The 24,907-nt window shown below is 41.0% G+C and overlaps 1 protein-coding gene across 10 annotated transcripts in view; it reads left to right on the top strand.

The window, feature by feature from the left end:
* SNX25 (sorting nexin 25) overlaps positions 1-24,907 on the top strand; it is a 115,809-nt gene that overhangs the window by 65,990 nt on the left and 24,912 nt on the right. For 4 of the 10 annotated variants that reach the window (XM_057697102.1, XM_057697109.1, XM_057697104.1 and 1 more), the window contains 7 exons: positions 2,987-3,168; positions 6,933-7,064; positions 8,847-9,119; positions 11,743-11,907; positions 14,742-14,873; positions 17,956-18,096; positions 20,658-20,771. In XM_057697102.1, the coding sequence (XP_057553085.1) occupies positions 2,987-3,168; positions 6,933-7,064; positions 8,847-9,119; positions 11,743-11,907; positions 14,742-14,873; positions 17,956-18,096; positions 20,658-20,771 (1,139 nt within the window). Of the gene's footprint in view, positions 1-2,986; positions 3,169-6,932; positions 7,065-8,846; positions 9,120-11,742; positions 11,908-14,741; positions 14,874-17,955; positions 18,097-20,657; positions 20,772-20,885 lie in introns of all 10 variants that reach the window. The other 6 variants (XR_009047733.1, XR_009047731.1, XR_009047732.1 and 3 more) reach the window with 5 other exon arrangements.

Raw genomic sequence — 24,907 nt, forward strand, 5'->3', positions numbered from 1 at the left:
AGTGGCTTTCACACTGTGCGCACTTTCCTCGGGCCTCTGACCCCTCCCCCTTTTTACCCACCTCCCTCTGAGCAGGTGCTCACTCCCCACTTCCAGAAAACAGAACCCCGGGAAGGGAACTGCTCCAGCTCCCAGCCACCAGCTCCAAAATTGCTTGTGTCTGCCTTTCATCTTTCCATGGTGGAGGAGGTGGCCTTTCCCAAAGCCAGCCTCCTCACCCTTCTACAGGGTACCACTCCCCATTTGTCACCTGTTTCTCTCTTAACTGGTTTCTGCTCATCAACATTAAAACCAGCTCATTTCTGGCCCATTTAAAAACAAACAAACAAAAAAATGGGGTGCTTTCCCTCAACCCAGTCCCTCCGTGCTTTCAGGTTGTGTCTGCAAAGCCAGTCCGTTCTCCACAAGGAAATGTTCAATGCTTATCGTTTTTATTTTTAAATTTTTTATTTAATTTCCTTACCTTGTTGTGCTGGGTCTTAGTTGCGACATGCGGGATCTTTTCATTGTGGCACGCGAACTCTTAGTTGTAGCATGGGGGATCTAGTTCCCTGACCAGGGATTGAACCCGGGCCCCCTGCGTCGGGAGCGTGGAGTCTTAGCCACTGGACCACCAGGGAAGTTCCATTGCTTATCGTTTTTAAAAATGAATTTCATGTGAGTTTTTTACTTTTACTTTACATTATATAATGTCAGCTTTAGGAAACAAACCATCATAAATGTTTTGAAATTAAATTTTTAAAAAGTCTTGCTAAAACCACATAGCTCATGGTGGCAGAGCCTGAATTCTAATCTGATTCCAGACTCTACTGACAACTGTCCACTGGATTTGACATGGGGGTCCACTAGTGATCTTGGCCGCAGTAGATTCGGTGGAGGGGAGGGCTAGACACCATGGGAGGTGAGGAGACGTGCCCTGGTTCTCCCCATCACAGCCAGATTCTAGAAAGAGCACAGTACCTGATCCACAGCAAGCTCTCAGCACAACGTTAGCTGATTGGTATTGACCTCGCGGTAACATTTGACACAGATCATGCATCCATTCAGCTCATTCTGTGAGCCCCTACTATGTTGCCAGGCACTGTTATAGGTGCCAGTGGTACAGCAACCTATGAACAAACAGAACACCACCTTTATGGGACATACAGGATAACTAGGTCGAATACGCAGTATTAGAGGAAGTAAAGCAGAACAGGAGAAGACTGGTGTTTCGGAGGGAGGTTGCATGTAGAAAGAGGGCGGCCAGGGAGGTCTTCCGAGGGCAGCCAGGGAGGTCTTCCCCGAGCCCTGAACTAGGGACCTGAAGGGGGTGGGGAGTTGAGTCAGGCAAATTCTTGGGGGATGATGGGGCCAGACTGAGAGGATGGATATTAAAGCCCTAAGCAGGGAGCTTCCCACTGTGTCCAAAAAGCTGATCACCGTAGACCACGTAGCATGTGACTCCATTCATATGGTGTGTACAAGATGGGCAGATCCAGAGACAGCCCTGTAACATAGTGATTCACTACTTTTATAGATTATACCCTGTGTAAGTTATTATAAAATATTGGCTCTATTTCCTGTGTTGTGTGTTATAGCCTTATAACTTATTTATTTTATATCTAGTGGTTTGTACCTCTTGATCCCCTTTACCTACGTTGGCCCTCCCCACACTCCTCTTCCCTCTGGTAACCACTAGTTTATCATCTGTATCTGTGAGTCTGTTTCTGTTATATTCATTCGTTTGTTTTATTTTTTGGATTCCACAAATAAGTGAAAACATACAGTATTTGTCTTTTTCTGTCTGACTTACTTCACTAAATGTAGTAGCCCCCAGGTCCGTCCATGTCACAAATGGCAAAATTTCATTATTTTTTATGGCTGAGTAATATTCTATTGTATATATATGTATATACCACATCTTCCTTATCTATTCATCTGTTGGTGGTCACTTAGATTGCTTCTATATCTTGGCTATTGTAAGTGATGCTGCTATGAACACTGGGGTGCTGCCGAGGCCAGCTCGGCAGCTCGGGGCGAATGACAGGTGTCGCAAGCTTAAAGAAACACAGACACAGATTTAAGAGAAAGATGGGACCGGGGGACTCAAGACCTCTAGGATCAAAAGCCCCGCTGCTTCATCCCATGTTGTTTTTATGGAGCTCTCAGCATTCCAGAAGCAGGATAGCATAAGGTTCTCACACTCCCAGTTTCGTCCCACAATCAAAGTTTTTCTTTGAAATAATCAAACAAAGGCCTCATGATTGGGGGCAGTGGTCTTTTGCAAGAACAGCAGAAGGAGGGCAGCTGCTATTAGCCAGGTGTCTGTTTACCTCCTGGGTCCTGATCTGAGCTGGGCATGGGAAGCAAAGCAGCCATGGGGCAGGAGACCTCTGTCAGAAGGAGTAAGGGTCTGTGCCCCACCCCTGTTGGCCCCTCTGTGACTGTGCCTGTCTTAGGTTGTCCCTCCCCTGAGGAATCTTACCTGTCTCTGGCTAACCAGCCATCCTCCAGGGCCAAACAGGGTGATATGAGGTGTGCAAGTGAGGAAGGGGCTGCGCCCCCAGAGAGGGTCAATATTCTGTTTCCACGGTAGCCTGTGCCCCCATGGCCTCCATGCCCAGCACCCTTAGTTCCTCCGCTGCTCAAGCAGGACATCCTGCACCCAGTCGCTCGGCCCACATACTTTAATTACCATATTTATTATAACATTTTCAAGGTTTCAGAAGGACTTCTGAATGTTTTCCCACAGTGTGCATATATCTTTTTGAATTAGTGTTTTCATTTTCTTTGGATTAATACTCAGGAGTGGAATTGCCAGATCATATGGTGGTTCTATTTTTCATTTTTTGAGGAACCTCCATACTGTTTTCTATAGTGGCTGTCCTTTAGTGCCGTACCCACTCTTGTTCAGAATGTACAACCTTAGACATTAATTTGGCCCAGAGTCGCTGTGTTCCCTCTCTTGTACCATGTCCTCCGACTGCTGTCCATCTATTTCATTCAGGTAAAGAAACTGCTGCCATGAAGGCTGATCTCCTGAGGGCCAGGAACATGAAAAGGTACATTAACCAGCTGACTGTGGCAAAGAAACAGTGTGAGAAGAGGATCAGAATCCTGGGAGGCCCTGCCTACGACCAGCAAGATGATGGGGCCTTAGATGAGGGAGAAGGGCCTCAAAGCCAGAAGGTAGAACTTTGTAGTTTCTCGTTTTGCCATTTCATGTTTGTTATGACACTGGTGTAAACACAAAGACAATCTTTTCACTTCTTGGTATTTAACCTAAGATGTATATTCCAGAACATAGACTCACACGTTACTTTTATGAGTCAAGTAGCTGTATTTCTTGGGGTCCTTGATGTCTGTGAGTGGTAACAGGTGTGATCAGGAGGTGTGGGGTGCGTGTACGTGCACATGCCTGTGTGTTTTCCTGTTCCCCTTTTGCCCTCCCACAATCCCAGAGGCGCATATTTATATTTGCAAGAGCCCAGTCAGGTTACTCACTACGAATTGGATAGAAATTACCAGCAGTGAAGTAGAAGGTCTCTTACAGGTTACTTTACTGAGCTCCCACCACAGTGCTATGAATATGAACTCCATATCCCCATTTTATGAAAGGTGAAGAAACAATTGGTTTAAGTAAATTGCCTAATAAGGCCATGTGGATGGGAAGAGGCAGAACTAGATGAAAACCCAGATCTAGTTGATTCACAAATCTGAGTATAGCCCAGGACTGTGCACTAATGTGAAAAGATTCCCAAACTTTGTTTCTCTCAGAGTTCTTGTAGAGCTCTCAATCCATCTTTCCTTCTTGACTTCCATACTATTTTTAATTTGCTAATTTTTTTGGCCTGAGTATAAACCAGATAATTTTTCTTTTTAAAAAAAATTAATTAAGGAATTAATTTGCTGGCTGTGTTGGGTCTTCGTTGCTGCCCATGGGCTTTCTCTAGTTGTGGTGAGTGGGGGCTACTCTTCATTGTGGTGTGTGGGCTCCTCATTGTGGTGTGCAGGCTCCTTATTGCGGTGGCTTCTCTTGTTGCGGAGCACAGGCTCTAGGTGCGTGGGCTTCAGTAGTTGTGGCACACGGGCTCAACAGTTGTGGCTCATGGGCTTTAGAGCGCAGGCTCAGTAGTTGTGGCGCACGGGCTTAGCTGCTCCGTGGCATCTTCCTGGGGCAGGGATTGAACCCAGGTCTCCTGCATTGGCAAGTGGATTCTTAACCACTGCACCACCTAGGAAGTCCCTAAATCAGGTAATTTCTTAAGGAGAGCAGGTATTTTATTATGGTTAAGAAGCTGTGCTTACAGAGTCAGAAAGCCTGGCTCTTAATTCCAGGTCTGTTGGGGACTGACTTTGGACAAGTTAGTTAGCCTCTCTGTACCCTATAAAGTAGAGATAATATTACATACCCTACAGGGCATGATAGTCATTAAATTAAATAATGCACATAAAATGGTAAGTATAGTACTTGGTATATAATGAGCACTTAATAAATATTTGTTATTACTGGCCATAATTATTCAGGGCTTTGCTTAGTGATGTTATTGTGATCTCTCCTTTTAGGATAAAATATCATTCTCAAGATCCTGATTCTCCACATTCTCATTAGTATGCTGTAGATATTCTCATGAGTATATTGTAAATATTTGGCAACTAGAGAATCTTGGGCCTGGGTCCCTCTTGGTAACATGTTGGGTGTTATAAGAGCACATTTACTACTCTTCTAGGCCTTGTGGTCCTTTTGAGTGCTGAGGGGATATATTTCCTAGAGAAAAATTAACCTGCTGGTTCAGGGGTAATACACACAAAACATAAAACTAAGTTAATAGAGTACACATCATGAAACCAGATCCAGTGGGATGGGAGACAGTGAAAAAGGAGTAAATAAAAATCCCTGAAGGGGAATAAAGAATAGTCTGCCTTCACAGCCTGCCTTCCAGCCTGAAATAGTCCCCGGTCTTCGGCATATGAGACATCCACCAGAACAGTTTTTTGTCTTCTGCCCAGAGAGTATTGACTGTGGCATCACCTCTCCTAGGATTACCAGAAGTCTTAGGACAGAGAGAAACATGCTGATCCAACAGAAGGAACTTCACACAACAGCACAGTGTTTGCTACATGGAAGCCCTTAGTAAATGTTAATTGGTATTATGTTGTCTGTATGTATTTTTTTTTTAAATCATGTATTTAGCAGTAGTGTCAACTTTGACTTGCCCAGTCTTCTCTTTCTGCTTCCACACAACAGTCCCGAAATTACTGAGATTAGTTCATCTCACATTAACACACTGAGACTGAGTTCATCTCACGTTAACACATCGGACTCGGAAGTGAGCTGTCTACTCATCGTGGTCACCCAGACCCGCCCCGTTAGTGCAGGTGTTACTCAGTAAAAGACGCATGCAGGCTTCAAGAGGAAATAAAAAGCAAATGGAGCAGAGAACTTGGTTAATTCACCAGCTAAGATATGAGATATATCAGATGTTTAGTTAGACTTGAGATACGTTTACTGTCATTTATTTGTGTGTATTTGCACTTTTAGAACTAAGCACGAGAATGTTCATAAGCCACAATCAAAGAATCTAAAAGTGGCTAATATTTTAGAAGATGTTTGGACTTGATTTTGCAAACGCGTGAATTTGTATCTAACTTGGAATTCACCCCAGTCCATGAGATTACACTGGGAAGACTTCCTTAGGACTGTTGACTGTCTTTCCTGCTCAGCTCCTCCCCAGGTTAAAAATGGATTGCTCCCTGAGTGATCTGTTATTCCCAGCCACAGCTGATGTTGCAGGCTTCAGCCTACTTTGGAGCCCGTACAGTTAGGATTTGTACTTCAAAATGCTTCACTGGAAGGTTTACAAAAAGTGAGGATACATGCTACTGTCTCCCAGAGTTAGTAAACTAAATCCTAAATATTAATGGTCTATAGCAGGGATGCTCTTTACTTTAATTAGTTATCAAAAATTGTTAGAAAAATGCCTTCCCCTTTCTGCCCACAAAACAGATTGAGGACTTACTGTCAGTGGCAGAAGAGTTGAACATGCTTTGATCATATACACTTGATTTTAGAAAGATCTTTCTGGTAACATTTCTGAAATTTTTCCAACTACCACAATGTTAACTTTAAGTCTTAAATATAAGTTTTCTTTGCATTGCATTACATACATAGACATCATTTTTTGTTACTAATTAATAACTGAGGATATAGGAGTTAAATTCCTTCTAAATTAACTTGAAGCATTTCTTCTAGTTGAGTCATGAATTATTATGAAACTCATTTGCTTTCTCATATTATAGCAGTCCATACTCAAGATTGATCTCTGTGTCTTCAGATAGTGGTTCTTCTTTTTCTGTAAGCATTCAAAATAGTAAACAAAGGAGTAATTTTGATACATCCATACAATGGGCTTTCATGGACCAATTAAAGTGATGTGTACAACATTTTTTTTTTTAATAAATGTGATCTTTTATACCCAAAAAGGCAGGGTATGAAATCATTTGTAGATTTCCTCAGCTATATGAAAATAGGATGGAAAGCAAAAATGCCATATTATTAGACTCCAGCTTCTTGGTCTTTTATACATTTCTCTTCACTTTTTCTATTATTAGCATGATTGCATTTAGCGATACATCCCATACGGCGGGGAATTTTGTCTGTTTGGTTTCCTAGAAATGTGCCTGTTACAGAGTGGATGCCAAGTACATTTTTTGCTGAATGAGCAAGCGATTAATAGAAAATTGGTATTTATTGAATACATGCATTTTGAATATTCAATAAACGTTTTTAATTTAAAATTTAGGAAGGTGAGAGAAGTACTATATTACATTGACTATGACCTTAGAAAATAAGGCGTTTTTTCCTGAATATAGAAATTAATCCATTGGAAATTAAAGCACACTGATATTTAAAATTCAAGTTTTAAAAACTTTTTCTTAAATTCCTTTCATAGATTCTTCAATTCAAAGATATCTTGGCCAACACTGTCTACCGAAAGCAGTTTCGAATGTACATGGAAAGGATGGACAAGAGAGCTCTGATTAGCTTTTGGGAGTCTGTGGAATATTTAAAGAATGCTAACAAGGTAGGGTATGTAGGCTCAAAGGAATATTAATCACTAGCTGATGAAAACTTGCGTGTTAGGCAGTGTATCTGTGTTTCTTAATAAAGCTATAAGGTAAGTACGTGTTAAAAGATCTTAAACCAATTATTGGCATTATGTTCTAGCCCATAATGGTAAATAAAATTAGATTTTAATTTTATAAAAAGTGCCTTTAAACGTGTAGTCAAGGAAAAGAGATTTACAAATGTACCGAGTTATTGAATTTAGTTTCAGGTAGTTATTTTGTAACCCATTATAAAAAGGCGTATACATACCTACATTGCTGTTACAATAAATTTGGTCTTGTCCCCTATACCTCAATCTCATAACCTTGTTGTTTTTAATATCATAATGTGCACATTTTACACTACTGTCCTGCTTTTATTTCATTTAAAATATGATTGTGTTAAGGAAGACAAAAAATATTTGATAACATATGCCTATTACAGTGCAAAGCCCAACAATAAGCATTGTGTTTTGCACTTGGCAAGTTCTCAATATATATTTAAGAATTAAATTGAAGACTGTGGAGTATATGTGTGTGTATATATGTCTACAAGCATATATAACAGCTGTACAACATATATAATACATGTATTTTGTGAGGCTTATTAGAATAAGCACAATGAAAGGAAATAAAATAAGCACAAAGAGCACTGTGTACATTAAATTACTCATTTGCACTTCATATGAATGCTGCTGGAGCTGAATACCAACTTAAAATACATCATAAATCACAAACTGTGTTGGTTAAGGAACTAAATCCATTCTCATAGTATTTTTAAATCTTAGAAATGTCTTTCATTGTTAATTTATAAGCCACAAATTACCTCATTTTACTGCATATTGTATTAGCCATCTTTATTACATAATATATTTACCAGACTTGACTACAAACTTGACTTTTGGATGCTCTCAGAGGAATATTGTAAAGAGCAATCTAACAAAATTTCCTAAACTACTGGAAACAGGTTGAAAAATACCAATGCAATAAGAGGATATAGCTTCCTCAAATAGCTGTATTTTGGCCTAGCAACACTGATATGGATATAACAGTTCCAGCATGCTTGTTGTATTCGTAATACTCGTTAAGTCATTTGTCTTCATTTTTTGCTACCGTTGAAGACTTTTCATAACCTTTCTAGAGTTAATGAGTTGTCTCTAGCGGAAATGTAAAGGTTATGTTAATCAGAAGAGATGTTTGCACTTCTGAAGTAGGCTGGCTGTGACCTAAGTGTAGTGTTTAAGACCACGCTGTATAAATACAAGGTTGATTACAATGTAGTAAGTCATCATTCTGAAGAATATGTCTCTTGCTTTCTTAAATTACACAGTTATTATATTGACTTTCTTCTGGAGTGGGAAGTTGGCACTTCTAATTATTTATATTAGATGAAAAAGTCAAATTGAATTTAGCTAATAAATTGTGTCCCCGTGGAACTGAGATTTATGAGAAGGAATCCACTGCAAGAAGAGAATTGTTCTCATTCTTTTTTTCTTTTTTTTTCCTTCCAGCATTAAAAGGGAATTACATTTGTTAACTGTTCAACGTAAAGTGTTCCTTTTAAGGAACCAGTTGTCTTTTCAGGGTTTGACACTTGCCCTTTGGCCCTGAACGTGCCCACAAAGGCCAAAGCTGCACATTCATCCCACATTCTACATGTCTCCCTTCCATCTTTAAAATGCAGAGAATTCAGAAGAAAATAGTTTTTCTCAGAGACGGTATTTCTTACTTTCTCCTTCTTCATCTTCCTGTCTTTTCAGAATGAAATTCCACAATTAGTTGGTGAAATTTACCAGAATTTCTTCGTGGAGAGCAAAGAAATATCTGTGGAAAAATCACTTTACAAAGAAATCCAGCAATGTCTTGTAGGAAATAAAGGAATCGAAGTGTTCTGCAAAGTCCAAGGAGATGTTTATGAGACCCTGAAGGATAGGTATTACCCTTCATTTATTGTCAGTGAGCTATATGAGAAATTGATGATAAAAGAAGAGGAAAAACATGTCTCGCAGGTGATTTCCAATAAGGATGAAATGGTGAGTCACGTTTAACTTTCTGCTCCCTTTTGAGTGGATGAGCTTTGAATATGATTATGTGGGTGCAGATCATGTGAGCTGAATTTGGTGTGCACCTTCATCTTTTAACCTATAGGACATTAAGTGGGACTTTATTTTGTTTATTTATTTATGGCTGCGTTGGGTCTTTGATGCCGCATGCGGGCTTTCTCTAGTTGCGGCGAGTGAGGGCTACTCTTTGTTGTGGTATGTGGGCTTCTCATTGCAGTGGCTTCTCTTGTGGCAGAACATGGGCTCTAGGTGTGTGGGCTTCAGTAGTTGTGGCACGTGGGCTCAGTAGTTGTGGCTCACGGGCCCTAGAGCACAGGCTCAGTAGTTGTGGCGCACAGGCTTAGCTGCACCAGGGCATGTGGAATCTTCCCAAATCAGGGCTGCATTGGCCTGCAATGTGTCCCCTGCATTGGCAGGTGGATTCTTAACCACTGTGCCACCAAGAAAGTCCCTAAGTGGAACTTTAAATTGAATTTACTTGTTGCTTTTGGTCCTCGCTTCTATCTTTGTCCTTCTGACCAGCTGGGTACCACCACCTGGTGCTGAGTCAGAGACCTCCCTGCTCTGTCTGCCTGAGACACACCTGGGTTTGACTTCCGACAAGTAAGGGCAGAAAATGTGTGGGGTGGGGCATTTGTGACCAAGTAAGAGAAGCAGTGGCATGACAGTCCAGCCCAAGAACAGACAAAAAGGATGGGGAAAAATTGAGGAGAGGTAGAGAATGCAGGAAGAGTTTGCAGGAAATATTTTAGAGTTTAAAAAAATCAGATAAAATTAAGATGTTTTGAAAGAAACCTTGTGCAGCCATACCTGAAGTCCAATTTCGTTATAGTGTCCGGGGTCCTTTTGGAGAGCCCCAGTTGCCATCTCCCTTTTACTACTTATGACCTATATGAGTTTGAAGGTTTTGAAGGCACAAAGAAAAAGTGCTTTAGGATCACCTTCTATAGAAAGATTGTAATTTATCTTGGATTCTTTCTCTCTGTCCAGTTCACTATATCTCAAGCCCTGAGGAATCAGGTACTTCTTCATGATGGTATTAGAAGTGGATGTCTCTGAACTCTTGTTAAAATTCAGTCATTCGGACTTTAAAAAAAAGTTTTACTACCTGGTTCTTTACATTATCAGTGTGTAAAACCACAGAACTGATGGATCCAAAACTCATTCATTGTGTTTTATGTTTAGGATAGCACAGCTAAAACAAACTGATCTCTCTACCTGGGGAATTAAAATGATTAATATTCAAATGTGAACAGTTCATCCAAATTAGTAAAAACATTAATACCCAACAGATAAATTGAATAAGGACTTGAAGCAACAGTTGATATGAAAGGTAATAAGTAGTAAACAAGCATGAAAAAATGTGCACCTTCACCTAGGATTCAGAGAAGGGTGGTATGAATCGCTGACCTTCTGGAAGCTCCTACTCTTTGTTCCAGTAGCCCTACTTCTTGAAATTTATCCTATGAAAATAACTAAAATGTAGGGAAAAAAGTTTATGCACAGTGGAGTTTATTTTAATATATCTGGAATGGCAAAAAAGCAGAATCAACCCACAGCAATAGGGATATGCCTCAGTACATTCCGAATGCATAGAATATTGTGCAGCCACAGCAATTATAATTTTAAAGACTACAATACCCTCAAATATGCAGCCTTATATATTATAAGAAAAAGGCAGAATACCCTCTTGAATGTATACAAGGCATAGAATGGTATAATATATATACACATGGACAAGGATTAGAAAGAATATACAAAAGTGAAAACAACTTGGTGTTCTATGATTATTAATACTTTATTTTTCTTTGAAAAAAATTTTTTTTACTGTTTGTTGCAATTGAGAAAAATTAGAAGAAAAAATCTGGAAGAAAGTTCATGAGCAAACAAACCAAAAGACAGTTATCAGCAGTTCTTTTCATGCTGTTGCTGCTCATGAATCTAATTACTAATATGCTGTTTGTTGGTAATTTTTAAGGTTTTTCCAGATTATATAGTTCTTTTATGAATCTTAAGTCATTTTCAAATGCTAACCGTTTTACTTGTAAAATAATCTGCCTGTTGATTATAAAAGTAAGGACTGAGCAAAGGGTATACTGAAAATACTTTCACTAGTGGAAATTTGGAAATTTTACATTAAAGGGACTTGCATGAGTTTTTCATAATATTCTTAGGGGACCAAAAGGAAGCCAGGTCTCAGTGCTTTTTGTCAAAATTTCGGCACAGAACATTGCGGTTGAGTTGAGAAGATAACTCAGTTGCCTTCCATTGTTCTGTGCAGGTTCCCTTGGGTGTACCATTTGGGAAATAACAGTGTGGAATTTTTTCTCCTTTCTCTAGGCTATTAAATGTTTCTCTTTTTTCACTGCAATTCCAAATACCAGTTACTTTGGTTCTAAATATCAATACTTTGCTTTTTCACTTTGCTGAGAAAAAGCAGTCTACTTGTAGGCTTTCCACCATCCTTTCTTTCCTTAGTGGAATCCAGTGCTTTGGAGCAGTGTATTGTAATGATGTAGAACCCATACTGTAGGTAGTACTTAGGGAATATTCCGTCATAAGATATTGTGATTCATGTGATGTTTTCCCCCAGGACCCGGGAGGTGAGGCTGGTGAGGAAGCTGTGGATGAAGGCACCAGTCGGATTAATGAGCAAGCAAGTTTTGCTGTAAACAAACTACGAGAATTAAATGAGAAACTTGACTATAAGAGGCAAGCTCTAAATTCTATTCAAAATGCACCAAAACCTGACAAGAAGGTAACTCTCTTGCTTTCAAGGTTGTCTTTAAAAGTTTCCATTTTTCTAATTTGATAAATAGTTGTTTTCAGTTTATGCTGAGAAGTACATTCCATTTTTGTTTGTTTGTTTTGCTTCTAGTATAGAATAAGAAGAGCATTTGTCTTTTACCTATTATGATTTGGGGTTCTTTCCCATTCTCAGCTGTAACTGTGTCTTTTGTCCCACTTGCCTGAAGTGCCTTTGGGGAAGGGGCTGAGCTTCCCCTGGTGACAAAGTTGTTTCTGGAAGTGAGTTAACTATACAAGGACAATCTTAAAAAATTTTTTTCTTTCAAACACTGCAAGTACAACTTAGCACACCTCATGGAATTGTGGAAGAAATAGACTGTTTTGCTAGAAACCAACAGAATTTGAAAATTTAAAAAATGTAAACAGCATCTCACTACCTGGCATTCCTCACACCCAAGCGGTGGTGTGGCTTTTTGCTTTGTGTTCATACCTCTTTGGTCCAACAAGGAGGTTTCCCTAATGTAGGTATGGCTGGTGCTCTTTGCTTTGCCAAATTGATCTCCTCTGGCACTTTCTGAATGTGCGTTCAGAAGTCTGAGTGATGAGTAAGTGCAGGAGGCTATGCAGGTGTGAAGAATCAGTGAAACAGTCTAATACCTGCCCTTGGGGAGCAAATATACTCCCATGAAAATGAAACAGTGACAGCCCTTACTGATGGTAAAGTGCACGATGTGCTTCCTGCAGGCTTTCTGAGGAAGGACATGGATTGCACGTTCAGGAGAGTTTTGAGGCACAGCTTCTGTTCTCACACTACAGAGTTTGAGGACAAACTACATAACCTTATAGGTTTTCTCGTTAAAAGAGATCCAAGAAGATGGTGAGCATAGAATTTTTAAAAATTACTTATTTAAAAAATTGTAGCAGAGTACACATAACATAAAATTTACCATGTGTGCAATTCAATGGTATTAGGTATATTCACATTGTTATGTAACCATCACCACCATCCTTCTCCAGAATTCCTTTTCATCTTGCAAAACTGACAATAGACATTAGACAATAATTCCCCACCCACCCCCACCCCTCCATCCCCCGCAGCAACCACCATTCTGCTTTTGCTGTTTATGAATTTAACTACTCTAAGTACCTCCTGTGAGTAAAATCATTCAGTGTTTGTCCTTTTGTGACTGGTTTATTTCTCATAGCATAATGTGTTCAGGGTTCAGCAGAATGTACTCAGGATTCATCCATATGGTAGCATGTGTCAGAATTTCATTCCTTTTTAAGGCTAATATTCAATTGCATGTGTACACACACACACACACACATATACAATGTTTTGTTTATTCATTTATCCATTGCTGGACACTTGGTTTGCTTCCACATTTTGCCTATTGTGAGAAATGCTTCCTTGAACGTGGATGTACAAGTACCTCAAGACCCTGCTTTCACTTCTTTGGGGGTATTAGTGGTCCATGTGGTAATTCTGTTTTTAACTTTTTGAGGAATCTCCATATTGTTTTCCATAATGACTGCACCATTTTACCTTCTCCCTAGCAGCACATAAGGGTTGCAGTTTCTCTGCATCCTTACCAGCACTTGTTGCTTTCTGTTTTTTGATAGCAGTAATCCTAATGGGTGTGAGCTGGTATCTCATTGTCGTTTTGATTTTCATTTCCCTAATGCTTAGTAATGTTGAACATCTTTTTATGTGTTTTTTGGCTGTTTATTTTCTTTGGAGAAATGTCTGTTCAAGTACTTTGGCCATTTTTGAATCAGGTTGTTTCTGTGTTGTTGAGTTTTAAAAGTTCTCTATATCTTCTGCATATTAACCCCCTATCACATATGTGATTTGCAAATATTTTCTCCCATTCTGTGAGTTACCTTTTTACTGTGTTGATAGTGCTCTTTGTGCAAAAGTTTTAAAAATTTATGAAGTCCAATTCGCCTGTATTTTCTCTTATTGCCTGTGCCTTTGGTGTCATAGCCAAGAAATCATTGCCAGTCCTGTGTCATTAAGCTCCTTCATGTTTTCTTCTAAGAATTTTGTAGTTTTGGCTTTATGGGTAGGTCTTTGATCTATTTTGGGTTAATTGTTGTGTGTGGTATTGCATAAGGGCCCAATCTCTTGGTTTTGCTGTGGCTGATGGTCCAATTTCTTCAGCACCATTTCTGGAAAAGACTACACTTTTCCCATTTATGGTCTTGGCACCCTTGTTGAAAATCATTTGACCATATATGCAAGGGTTTATCTCTTGGCTGTCTATTCTGTTCCATTGGTATATGTCTGTCTTTATGCCAGTAGCATACTGTTTTGATGAGTGTAGCTTTGTAGTAAGTTTTGAAAATCAGGAAGTGTGTCCTTCAACTTCATGGTTCTTCAAGATTGTTTTGGCTTTTCAGTCTCCCTTGAGATTCCATATGAATTTGAGGATGGATTTTTATATTTGTGCAAAAATATCATTGGAATTTTGATAAGGATTACATTGAATCTGTAGATTGCTTTGGGTAGCATTAATATCTCAGTGATATTTAGTCTTCCAATCCATGAAAATGGGATGTCTTTCTATTCATTTATGTGTTCTTTAATTTCTTTCATCAGTGTTTTGCAGTTTTCATTGTAGAAATCTTTCACCTCCTTGTTTACGTTAATTCCTAAGTATTTTATTATTTTTATGCTATTGTAAATGGAATTATTTTCTTAATTTCCTTTTTGGATTATCCATTGCTAGTGTATAGAAACATAGATGAGTTTTGTGTGTTGATTTTGTATCTTACTACTTTGCTGAATTGCATAGCATTTTAAATGGTTTTGTAACTCCCAGGATGTCTTTCCTGTGGCAGATTGTTTCTAAGTTGAAGGAGGAAATAATTCTAATAGAGAAAGAACGTACAGACCTGCAGCTGCACATGGCAAGGACAGATTGGTGGTGTGAGAACCTTGGCATGTGGAAAGCCTCCATCACTAGTGGAGAGGTAGGTTTGACTGCTTTTTTTCCCAATCTATTATGTATTTATTCCCAGTTTTAAGTTTGACTTTATCAGACAAGATTTTGTCCCAAAGAATTAAGGTTGGGAATAGAAAACTTATATTCATTCTTTTAGACTGCATTGGTCCTACCTTCCTCACCCCGTATTTTGACTCTGGTTCATGACTGGGAGCCGTTACTGGGTTGCCTGGTGTAGATCTGATCTCCCTCCACTTCAGACAGAAAGTTGTCCTTGTTCACTGGAATCATAAGCAGCTTTCAGATAGGAAAATTTAATGTCCTTGAATTACCAATTTACTTTTCCACTGAGGGTTGAAATAAAATGGAAAGCACTACTTGAAATTTGGAGATGAAAAATTTTAAATGTGTTTCTGATTGATCCATCCTGCTGACTTCAGTGGCTCAAGTGTCAGTAGCTCTAAGATCTTTAATAATGAATATTTTTTCCCTTGAATTAGAAAATATTTTGCTATTCTCTGAGGGATATGGGATAATAGTTTTCAGAATACACTGTATCTTTTTTCTCTTGTCTGTAAAAAGTAATTTCATTTGAAGGAAAGATGTTTGTAGGCATTTACATTGTTAGTGTTGACAACTCCTTCCTTCCTACCTGCCTATCAAAACCTGGAGATGAAAGTCAGGTCCACTGTACCTAGATATGATCATACCAAGTGAAGTAACTCAGAAAAAGACAAATATCGTATGACATCACTCATATGTGGAATCTAATTTCTAAAAGTGATATAAATGAACTTATTTACAAAAGAAACAGGCTCACAGATTTCTAAATCAACTTATGGTTACCAAAGGGAAAACATGGCTGGGGGGTGGGGGATAAAATAGGAGCTTGGGATTAACATACACTACTGTATATAAGATAGATAACCAACAAGGACCTACTATATAGCATAGGGAACTCTACTCAATATTCTGTAATAACCTATATGGGAAAAGAATCTGAAAAAGAGTGGATATATATATGTATGTAAATGTAAAACTGAATCACTTTGCTGTACACCTTAAACTAACACAATATCGTAAATCAACACACTCCAATAAAATTAATTAAAAAAAAATCAAGTCCATCGTATAGCACACAGATGACAAGATCTTGAGTAAGACAAGTGTGACTGTTTGGCCCCATCATTACCTCAAACGGCTGGTCAAATACTCAACTCCTGAGATTTGCAAGGGCCCATCTGCCCAATTTATCTGTGTCCATCCCTGCTTTTCCCATCAACTCAGTGGCCTGACACTCTTACTGGGGGAAGGGCTTAGAATTCACAACCTTAAATTCACTTCTAATTTAAGCAGCAAAACCATGCATGTTCTCCAGGAGCCAGCCTTGAAAGCACATGTGTTATGTGGGAGCTTACCAAGCGCCCTTAGTGTGTCTTTGGTGCTTGTTGGCCCTCCCATTAAGGTGAGCTGCAGGGCCAGATACCTTTCTTGAGGGGAGGTGGGGGCAGTAGGTAGGGAAGGTTGCACAGAGCCTGGAATACTGTGTAGAAACACTTGATCCCCGCAGATGGGATTATCTTTGGGGTGGACATCTAGCAAGGGAGGCTTAGGGGATGTGATGTCAAAAGGTAACAGAGAGGGCCCTTGGGAGGGAGAGGACACAAACTCTGTCACCTCCTCAGCTTTGCGTAGAGCTGCCTCTGACATTTTACAGTTTATTACAGCTGTCTTCCAAAGGCAGATACTGAGGGAGGGAGGGAGGAAGGGAGGGAGGGAGGAAGGGAGGGAGGGAAGGAAGGAGGAAAAACCCTCACAAGGCCCTTTGCCCTGGTAATCAGTTGTTACTCAGGAGCGCGCTGTGACCTTGGTCCCTGAAAAGATAATGGAGATGGACACAGAGGGGTCACCTGACTGCAGCCCTGTGAGGGAATGCGTAGAGGATGTGTTCCCCTCTGGAATTCTGAGACGGGCTGAGGCTCTGTGGGCCGTGTGGTCCTAGGACAGTTGTGGCCTGTCTGTGCCTCCATCTCCCTGTCCTCACAGAGGGACGGTGGTCCTACCTGGTGGGGCTCAGCCATGCTTGTCAGCAAGTCCTGAGTCTCCTTGCTTTGCCTTCCTGTTGACTCTCTGTCTCTAATTCGGTTCGGGACACGAATTCAAACTTAAATTCAATGCATTTTCTTTTTGTTTCTTCTCTTACCCATTTACATTAAGGGCAATAGTGGCCTGTTCTGAATTATGATAGGGTATGTGTGTAAGTGTTTAAGAATTACCTTGAGTGGGGAGGTAGAGGGAATTACATCTACCAATGTGAAATTTCATGAAAACAGAAATCATGGTTTGTGGAATCCTGTATTAAACTGGGGAAGCCCTCATCCTTCTCTGAGAGAGGTGTTGGTCTCTCACACCTGTTTGCTTGCTGTTAATTTGCTTTTCCAAGCAAACATAGTTAGGATGGTAAGTCTGCTATGTGAGTTTTCTTTTGCCGCACAGCAAATTACCACACATTTCATAGCTCAAAGCATCACCTATGCATTAGCTCACAATTTTGTAGGTTGAAACTCCAGCGCTGTGTGACCATGTTCTCTGCTCGCTGCATTGTAAGGCTGAAATCAGGTTGTTGGCCAGACTGAGTTCTTGTCTGGAGAATCTGGGGAAAAATCCACTTCCATTCAGGCTGTTGACAGAATTCAGTTCCTGGTGGTTGTGGGAATGAGATCTCTGTTCTTTTGCTGTCAACTGGGGAAAAGCTGTTCTCAGTTTCTAGAAATACCCCCAGATCCTTTCCCCATGGCCCTCTCCAGCTTTATGCTGGCAGAGTGTGTCACATCCTTCTTGTGTGCCCTCTGATTCCTCTTCTACTACTCGCCAGAGAAATCCCTCAGCTTTGAAAGGGCCTGTATGGTTACGATAGGCCCTAGTTTAATGTCGGCTGTGCCGTATAACATAACCTAATTGCCAGAATAGACCCCCTCAGTTTCATGTCCTGGGGACTGTGTGGGGCACGCACAGCAGGGAGAGGGAGATCTTGGGGGACATTTAAAAATCTTGCCAACCGTATCACTTACCGTGCTTTTGTTGCTGTTGTGTTTGTCTGTTTTTCCAAGGTTACAGAAGAGAATGGTGAACAAATGCCCTGTTACTTCGTCATGGTAAGCTTACAAGAAGTTGGAGGAGTTGAAACTAAGAACTGGACAGTCCCCAGAAGGCTCAGTGAGTTTCAGAATTTACACCGGAAACTTAGTGAGGTATGAATTCTTGTGAACATAGATTTAGAATTCCTGAGAAGAAGAGATTTAAGAGCTCATTTCAGTTTTTACAACAAGGAAACTAGTTCATTTTTCTCCTTTGCTGTTGATACTGGCAAAGTGGCATTTTCGGCTTGACATTTGGAAATTTACTTGAACATCAACCATCTAGTCTAGTGTAAACCCTTCAGGACAGGTAACTGTCTAGCCTCTGTTGAACCCCATGGAACCCAGAGCTGGAGGACAGCTGGGGAGCATTGATGGCCAGCAGTTTCGAAGCTTGGGGGTAGTAAGATCAGTTCTGGGTTGCAACAAGAGAAAGACGGTAGACTGTGTTGCATTTCATCCCATAAAGGAGTTGAATCAGTAGAGTGTGGTGGTTGAAAGCACAGACTCTGGAGCCAGGCTGCTGGAGTTTGGATCTGCTTTACTGTTCACCAGGTCTGTGACCTGGACCTGCCACTCTCTCTCTTTGTGCCTCTTTTTCCCATCAGTGGAAGATGTTAATAGTGCCTTCTTACCTTCCTCACAGAGCTGCTGTGAGCGTGAAGGGAGGAAGCACGTACCAAGCATTTAGAAGAATGTGCTGTACTTGGCGAACATTCTTTGTTTTTGTTAGTAGTGGTTACAGTAGTGGTGGTGAGTGTTGTTTGTGGCACTTTTGCTGCAGGTGTATGGGTGTGTGTATTACACAGCTGGGTGAGTGTATTGCGTGTATGGATGTATTGCGTGTATGGATGTGCATGTCTGGGTGTGTGTATTGTGTGTCTGGGTGTGTGTCTTATATAATACATGGATGTGTGTATCTGCATGTGCATTGTGGGTTGCAGTGTGGTATGTATTTCCTACTGTGAATTTTCATTTAAAATGTTTGAAAGCCACTAATCTAGGTCAGTTCTTTTATTTAATAATAGATGAAGGAACATGATCCCAGAGAGTTTGACTCATCACACGATATATACATAATGGCCAAGCCAGGACTAGAATCCAGGTTGTCTTACTTTCCATTCATTATTTTTCCATTTTTCTCAGAAATTGCATCTTTTCTGACTCTCTACCTACTGGAGCTAATTGCCCTTTACCCCGGCAATTAAAGTTCTTCAATCATTTCTACCTTCATTTAAGTCCATTTTTCTCTTGATCAGAAGGAATGGATGCTGGTAAAACCCTACAGTCACCTCTCAGACCCTTCTTTTGCAAATGAAATATGTCTATTGCTTTTCACTTTTTCTCCTAGGGTGATTTTTTTAAAAACACTTTTAATCACTAACTTCTATCAAAAACAATTGCACTGAAGCATTCGAGGAAACAAGCCGTATAAAATTTCATGTCTGTCCTTTCATCTTGTTACCTTTCTTCATCTGTGGCTTGGTTACTGGGTTCTTCTCTCACCTTTGGTATTTCCTATGGCGTGAGTTTTTTCTTTTCTTGCTTTTTTTTTGTTTTTTGAGTTTTCATTTTTTGAAAGAACTCTCCCTGTTGATGACTGTGACAGGTCCCTGGTGATTTCAATTTTCCCTTCTACCTCTCACTGCCTGTTTCATTTCTCTTAAAATTTCACCCTGAATTTGAACCTTGGAATCCTTCTCGGGTAAATGCCATTGTACCTGAGAGATGCACTGGTGGGCTCTTTTTCCTTTCCCACTACCTGAGGCACTTATGAAACTTTGTTACGAGTAACTTGCACAGGCCGTCCTTGCTGTGGCCAGGCTGGCGGGGCTGCTGTGACCCTGGTGACAGCAGGAGGGAAGGCTGTGGCAGGCAGGCCCTCTCTCTGCTCACTTTTCGGCACCAGTTGATTTATTCAGCGTATTCCAGCGGTGAAGAGGCAGAGCCTTGAGCATTTGGGGCCCACTGTCCTCCTGGTGTCTGGGGGCGGGCGGCAGTGCCTGTGGGCTTGGCACTAAGATCATACTTTATGGTCAGATGCATCTGGGTTTCAGTCCTGATCCTCAGTCGTCTCATATGTAAAATAGGGATGACTCGGAGCTGTTACACACGCCAAGCTTCTAGCACAGCGTCTGACAGATTGTAGGACTGAATCCACAAAGGAAAGTCTGTTGTTATTATTTATTAACGTATTTTATTATTATTAATATATTTACAGCCTACAGCTTGCCCTTGAAAGGCAGTAATAAAACTACAACCCAAGTTATCCTTTCTTCCCATGGTCTTCTTTTGTCAGCCTTGATAACTGCTTACAGAGCTCTTGTAAACAAGACACATTCTGAGAGAAAAGCTCTTGCTGCCAGCCAGGTGTCCACACCCTGGCACGCTGTGTTCCGAGCATGTCGCACAGACCCGTCTTCCCAGCCTGGCCCCGCGATTTCCAGCTTCCAGGCGGTTGTAAGTCTAGGGACGAGCGTTAGCTTTTTTTGTCACGTCCTGTTCCCCCAGATCCCTTGAGCCTGGTTAGAACAGGTAGGTTTTCAAGGCCTTCAGTCTCAGAGGAATCTAGTATAGAAGGAAGATACTTGGTTTGTTCTTACTAAAAATCTAATTTTTTTAAAGATTTAAATGTAATTTCAAGATACTAACATTTCATTTTTTATCCCTCACAGTGTTTCCCTTCTTTAAAAAAAGTCCAGTTGCCTTCTCTTAGCAAGCTGCCTTTCAAATCTGTAGATCAAAAGTTTATGGAAAAGTCAAAGAATCAATTAAATAAGTTTTTACAGGTAAGCAACTGAAAACTTTTTGGATGTGGGAGGAAAATTAGTTATTTGGGGGTTATTGGGGGTTGAACTGTCATGATTCTGAGAGCTTTGCCTGTTTGCTTCCTGTTTTCACAGGTCTTGCCAGATCCTCAAAATATCTTTGCTTTTGGGTTCTGGGTTTTTGTGGGGGCTTTTTGGTGATATATATATATGTGTATGTGTGTATATATATATGTATACTCCACATACAGAAAATGCAGAGACCATGTGTGCGGCTTTCTCCAGTTTCACAAACTGGACACACATCTGGGACTGGCACCCAGTCCCAGACACAGAGTTTCACCTGTCCCTTCAGCGTCACCACAGGTAACCATGGTCCCAACTCCCGACCACACAGTTATAGCTGGTTTTGAACTTCACATCAGTGGAGTTGTAGGGTGTGGACCCCCTTCTGTCCGACTCCCTTCACTGAGGATCGTGGGCCTGAGGCCCTCCCATTGTGCTGTTTCAGTTGCAGACCATTCTTTGATTTCAATTCCTTGTGTTTTTCATTTTCATGTTCTTGTTTTCATTGCTGAGTGGGCTTCTCCTGTGCGAACCCCCTACAGTCTGTTCATGCGCTTGCTGATGGATGTTCGGAGAATTTCCAGGGGTAGGCTGTGATGGAGAGGGTGGCTGTAGGCTGCCAGTGCTTGTCTTTTGGTGAATAGCTGCTGGGGAATCCCTAGGGATTTGGGTCTTCCGGTTTTTCAGCGTGGTCATAGTGGTTTTTACACTCTTAGCGGCGGCGTGTAGGGGTTCTGATCGCTCCACACTGGGTGGTTTCTTTCATGAAGTTAAAGTTGTGTCTGCTCCTCTTTCATGTCGCCTGTCTTTTCTGTATCACTTTGCAGGGGTTCTGTGTGTGTGTTGGGTGTGAATCCCTGTCAGAGCATACGTGTTGCAGATATCTTTTCTATTTCTGTGGGTTGCCTTTTCAGTCTCTTAATGAGTTCTTTTACTGAGCATAAGTTCTCAATTTTAATTTAGTCCAGTTTATCCATTTTTTTTCCCTTTTGTGGTTAATGCCTTTTGTGCTTGTGAAGAAATCTTCGCTTACTGCAAGGTCCTAAAGATAGTCTCCTAATTTCCTGTAAACACTTAATTGTTTTCCTTCAGTTTGTTTTCAGAGAATTAGACTGGACAAAGGTATGCTATTTATTTTTTCCTTAGCTGAGGCCTCTGTAATCAGAGTATAGTTAGGTTGCTCACACCATGGACCCCAAAACCCTTATAGTTATCAGGGGGCATGGACCTTTGCCTCGTAAAACACTTTTTGCCAGTGCAGTAGTAGCTAGAATCCCTGAGACAATAATGGATGTTGCCAGATTCTTCGTAAAGGCTGTATATTATATTCAACAGGAGTATGGATCATAAAGGAGATACATTTCAGCTGGAGTTCCCTTGCAAGTGTTACCAGTTTCTCTTTTTCTCGCATATATTTCTCTCTCTCTAAATACATATGTATATATTTTTATAAATATGTAAATGTGTACACACACACACACACACACACACACACACACACACACATATTTCCCTCAGGAAATAAAATAATTGCAGCTTTGAAAAATTTCCCAAGTTTAATTATGGCAGAACTGAGATAGAGAATCATTAATGTTTAAATGCTTACAGGAAAGAATTTAAAACTGAAATATTACCACTTGTTGCTGATTCAGAATGTCTAGGAAGTATTAAACCCACTCAAGCATTGTACTTGATTAAATCGTTCAGATGAATTAAAGGTCTTGTTTGTGAAACAAGTTATATATTATTCAAAATCCAAGCTTGTGAAGCCCCATGTGTGTAGCTCTGGGATCCTCCAGCAGACACTTCCGTTTCCTTCCAGACTCTTGTTGGGGAGGAGAGGGTCTCGGGTTGTTTGGTGCTCCCAGCCCTTCAGACGCCTTTTCCGTTGTGCTGCAGAGACTGGGGCATCCCTCACTTTGGGGAGGGGTTACTGGTGTCCCTGCTGGATTGCTGGTGATGGAAATGGGTTATTGATTCTTGCTCTGGTGCCTAGAGAAGCATGTGCTCTGTGCTGCCAGTAGGTGGCGCGGGTGAGTCTGAGGGCGGGGACCATCTGCCCGGATAGGTGAAACAGGCACCTCGAGGGGCCGTTTGTCTTTTAATCAAGAGGATTTTAAGTCAGGAAGTAATGGTTTAACTTGTTTTTCATTTCCTCAAAGACTTTATTTGAAAGTGCTCACTAATGTATTTAGGTAGGTTACACAGCAGACTGAAGTTTCAAAATATCATCCTGCCAACTGCAAACAGGAAAAGCAAGATGCAAAATGTTTAGTCTGAAAGGCAGATATTATTAGGTCCACAGGACCTTCCAGAAAAGAGGAGAGCATCGAGTGTAGGTTTATGTGAATATTTATATACGACACATGGTTCCCTATTGAGGCACACTCATAATAGATATCTAATAATCTAGCTAATCATTCCACATACACACACACACAGAGACACGACTTGCTCCAGCCATTACCCCAGTAGCACTGTGCCCACTTCTGGGTGTGCATGCACTGTTTGCTCTTCCTGGAATGTTTTACACTTTTCATCTTCCACTGAATAGTCCTCTTAGAATCTCCACCAGTATAGAACAACATGCTCTAAGCCCTTGGCAGGAAGGAGCTGGGATCAGGATTCTGTTCTCGGCTTAAAAATGTGATAAAATCCCAATTACACCTTGCCCCATAGACATAATCTTTGAGAACATTTCTAACTTTTCATACATATTCAGTTTGGTTATTTTCCTTCATAATAGAATATAACTTAGTCCAAAGACTTGTCATCCTTGATGGTTTCCTTATTTATGTTGATTGTATTATTTGAGACTTACCATTAGTTATCATCTGCTACCATTTTGTAAAAGAGTGTTGGAGTGTAGACTAGCTAAAGGAAATCAAGGTGGAAGGAGACGATCTCACTCCTCCTAATCCGCCCTCACATACAACTGAGCATTTAATGCTCTATAAAAGGAGTAAAGGCTCAGGGGCCCAGGAAGGCAGTAGTGACCCTTACTGCCCATCCCCTAAATCTCCTTCCCCATGTCTGAGGCAGAACCTCCATCTTCAGGCCAGTCTTCTGCAGGACACAGGAAGCTGACCACCACTGGAATGTGGGGGGTGCCCCGGCCCCCGGCCCCAGTGTGGCACTATTGGACACGCTTGGAGGTACTTTCTAGGGAGGGTCATAGGGTTTATCAGATTTCGGCCTTCATCTGAACAAATATAATGTGAACATCATGGACCAACTCCTCTGGAACCAGAATGTAACCTCTTCTCCCAACCAGTTTCTGCCATCAGAACCCCAGTGTCCCATCCCCGCAGGGGGTTACGTCATCCGTGGGGCAGGATTTCTCATTGGTTCCTTTACTCCTAAGAACATGTAAATGTCTGTGAACACTGACATTTACATGTTCTCATGGTCACATTGTTAATTTTCCTGTCTCACCGTAGCACTTGCTTTGTACATGAACTCAATGCACGTTCTCCTTTCCTTTCTCCTGAGGCCAGATAAGTACATAAAGAACTTGAGGAAATTTCCAGTTTATGGGCCAATAAAAACAGTTACATAATTATGTAAACATGTGCTGCCTGTGGAAGGGGGCAGCACAGGGACAGAAAACTGCTGCCTGGCAGGCAGTTACCACCACGTGACAACCCAAAGCTCTTTTTTCAGCTGATGTACAAAGTCCGCACGTAGCCATGAAAGGGTGGTTGCGTGGGATCCTTGTGTAATGTGTGAATGTGTACGTGGTTCAAACATAGGTGAGTGAAAGTTGACTTTCAAAGGTGGCGGCCCTTGGATCTGCAAGCGGTTTGCAAAGTGAGACTTTTATGTTGCCCTGAGCAGTGAGTTCTCCTGTCTGCCCATGTCTGCCACAGCAGAATGATCAGGGCACTGCGGCCAACCTACAGAGGGTGGTTTGCCATCAAGCTCAGTGAGAATTGATCTAATATATTTTATTTCAGGAGAAAGGGGAGTGGTTTTAGGTTGAGAATTACGATGAAAGTCGATTTCCTGAGACAGTCAGCTCTGCCTTTACTTCTGCTGGCTCCCAGCATGTAGAGGTATTGCTGCCACGTAGGAGGAATTAATCCTCTCTC

This window comes from Hippopotamus amphibius, chromosome 10 (assembly GCF_030028045.1).
Source record: "Hippopotamus amphibius kiboko isolate mHipAmp2 chromosome 10, mHipAmp2.hap2, whole genome shotgun sequence".
Classification (NCBI taxonomy): Eukaryota; Metazoa; Chordata; class Mammalia; order Artiodactyla; family Hippopotamidae; genus Hippopotamus; species Hippopotamus amphibius.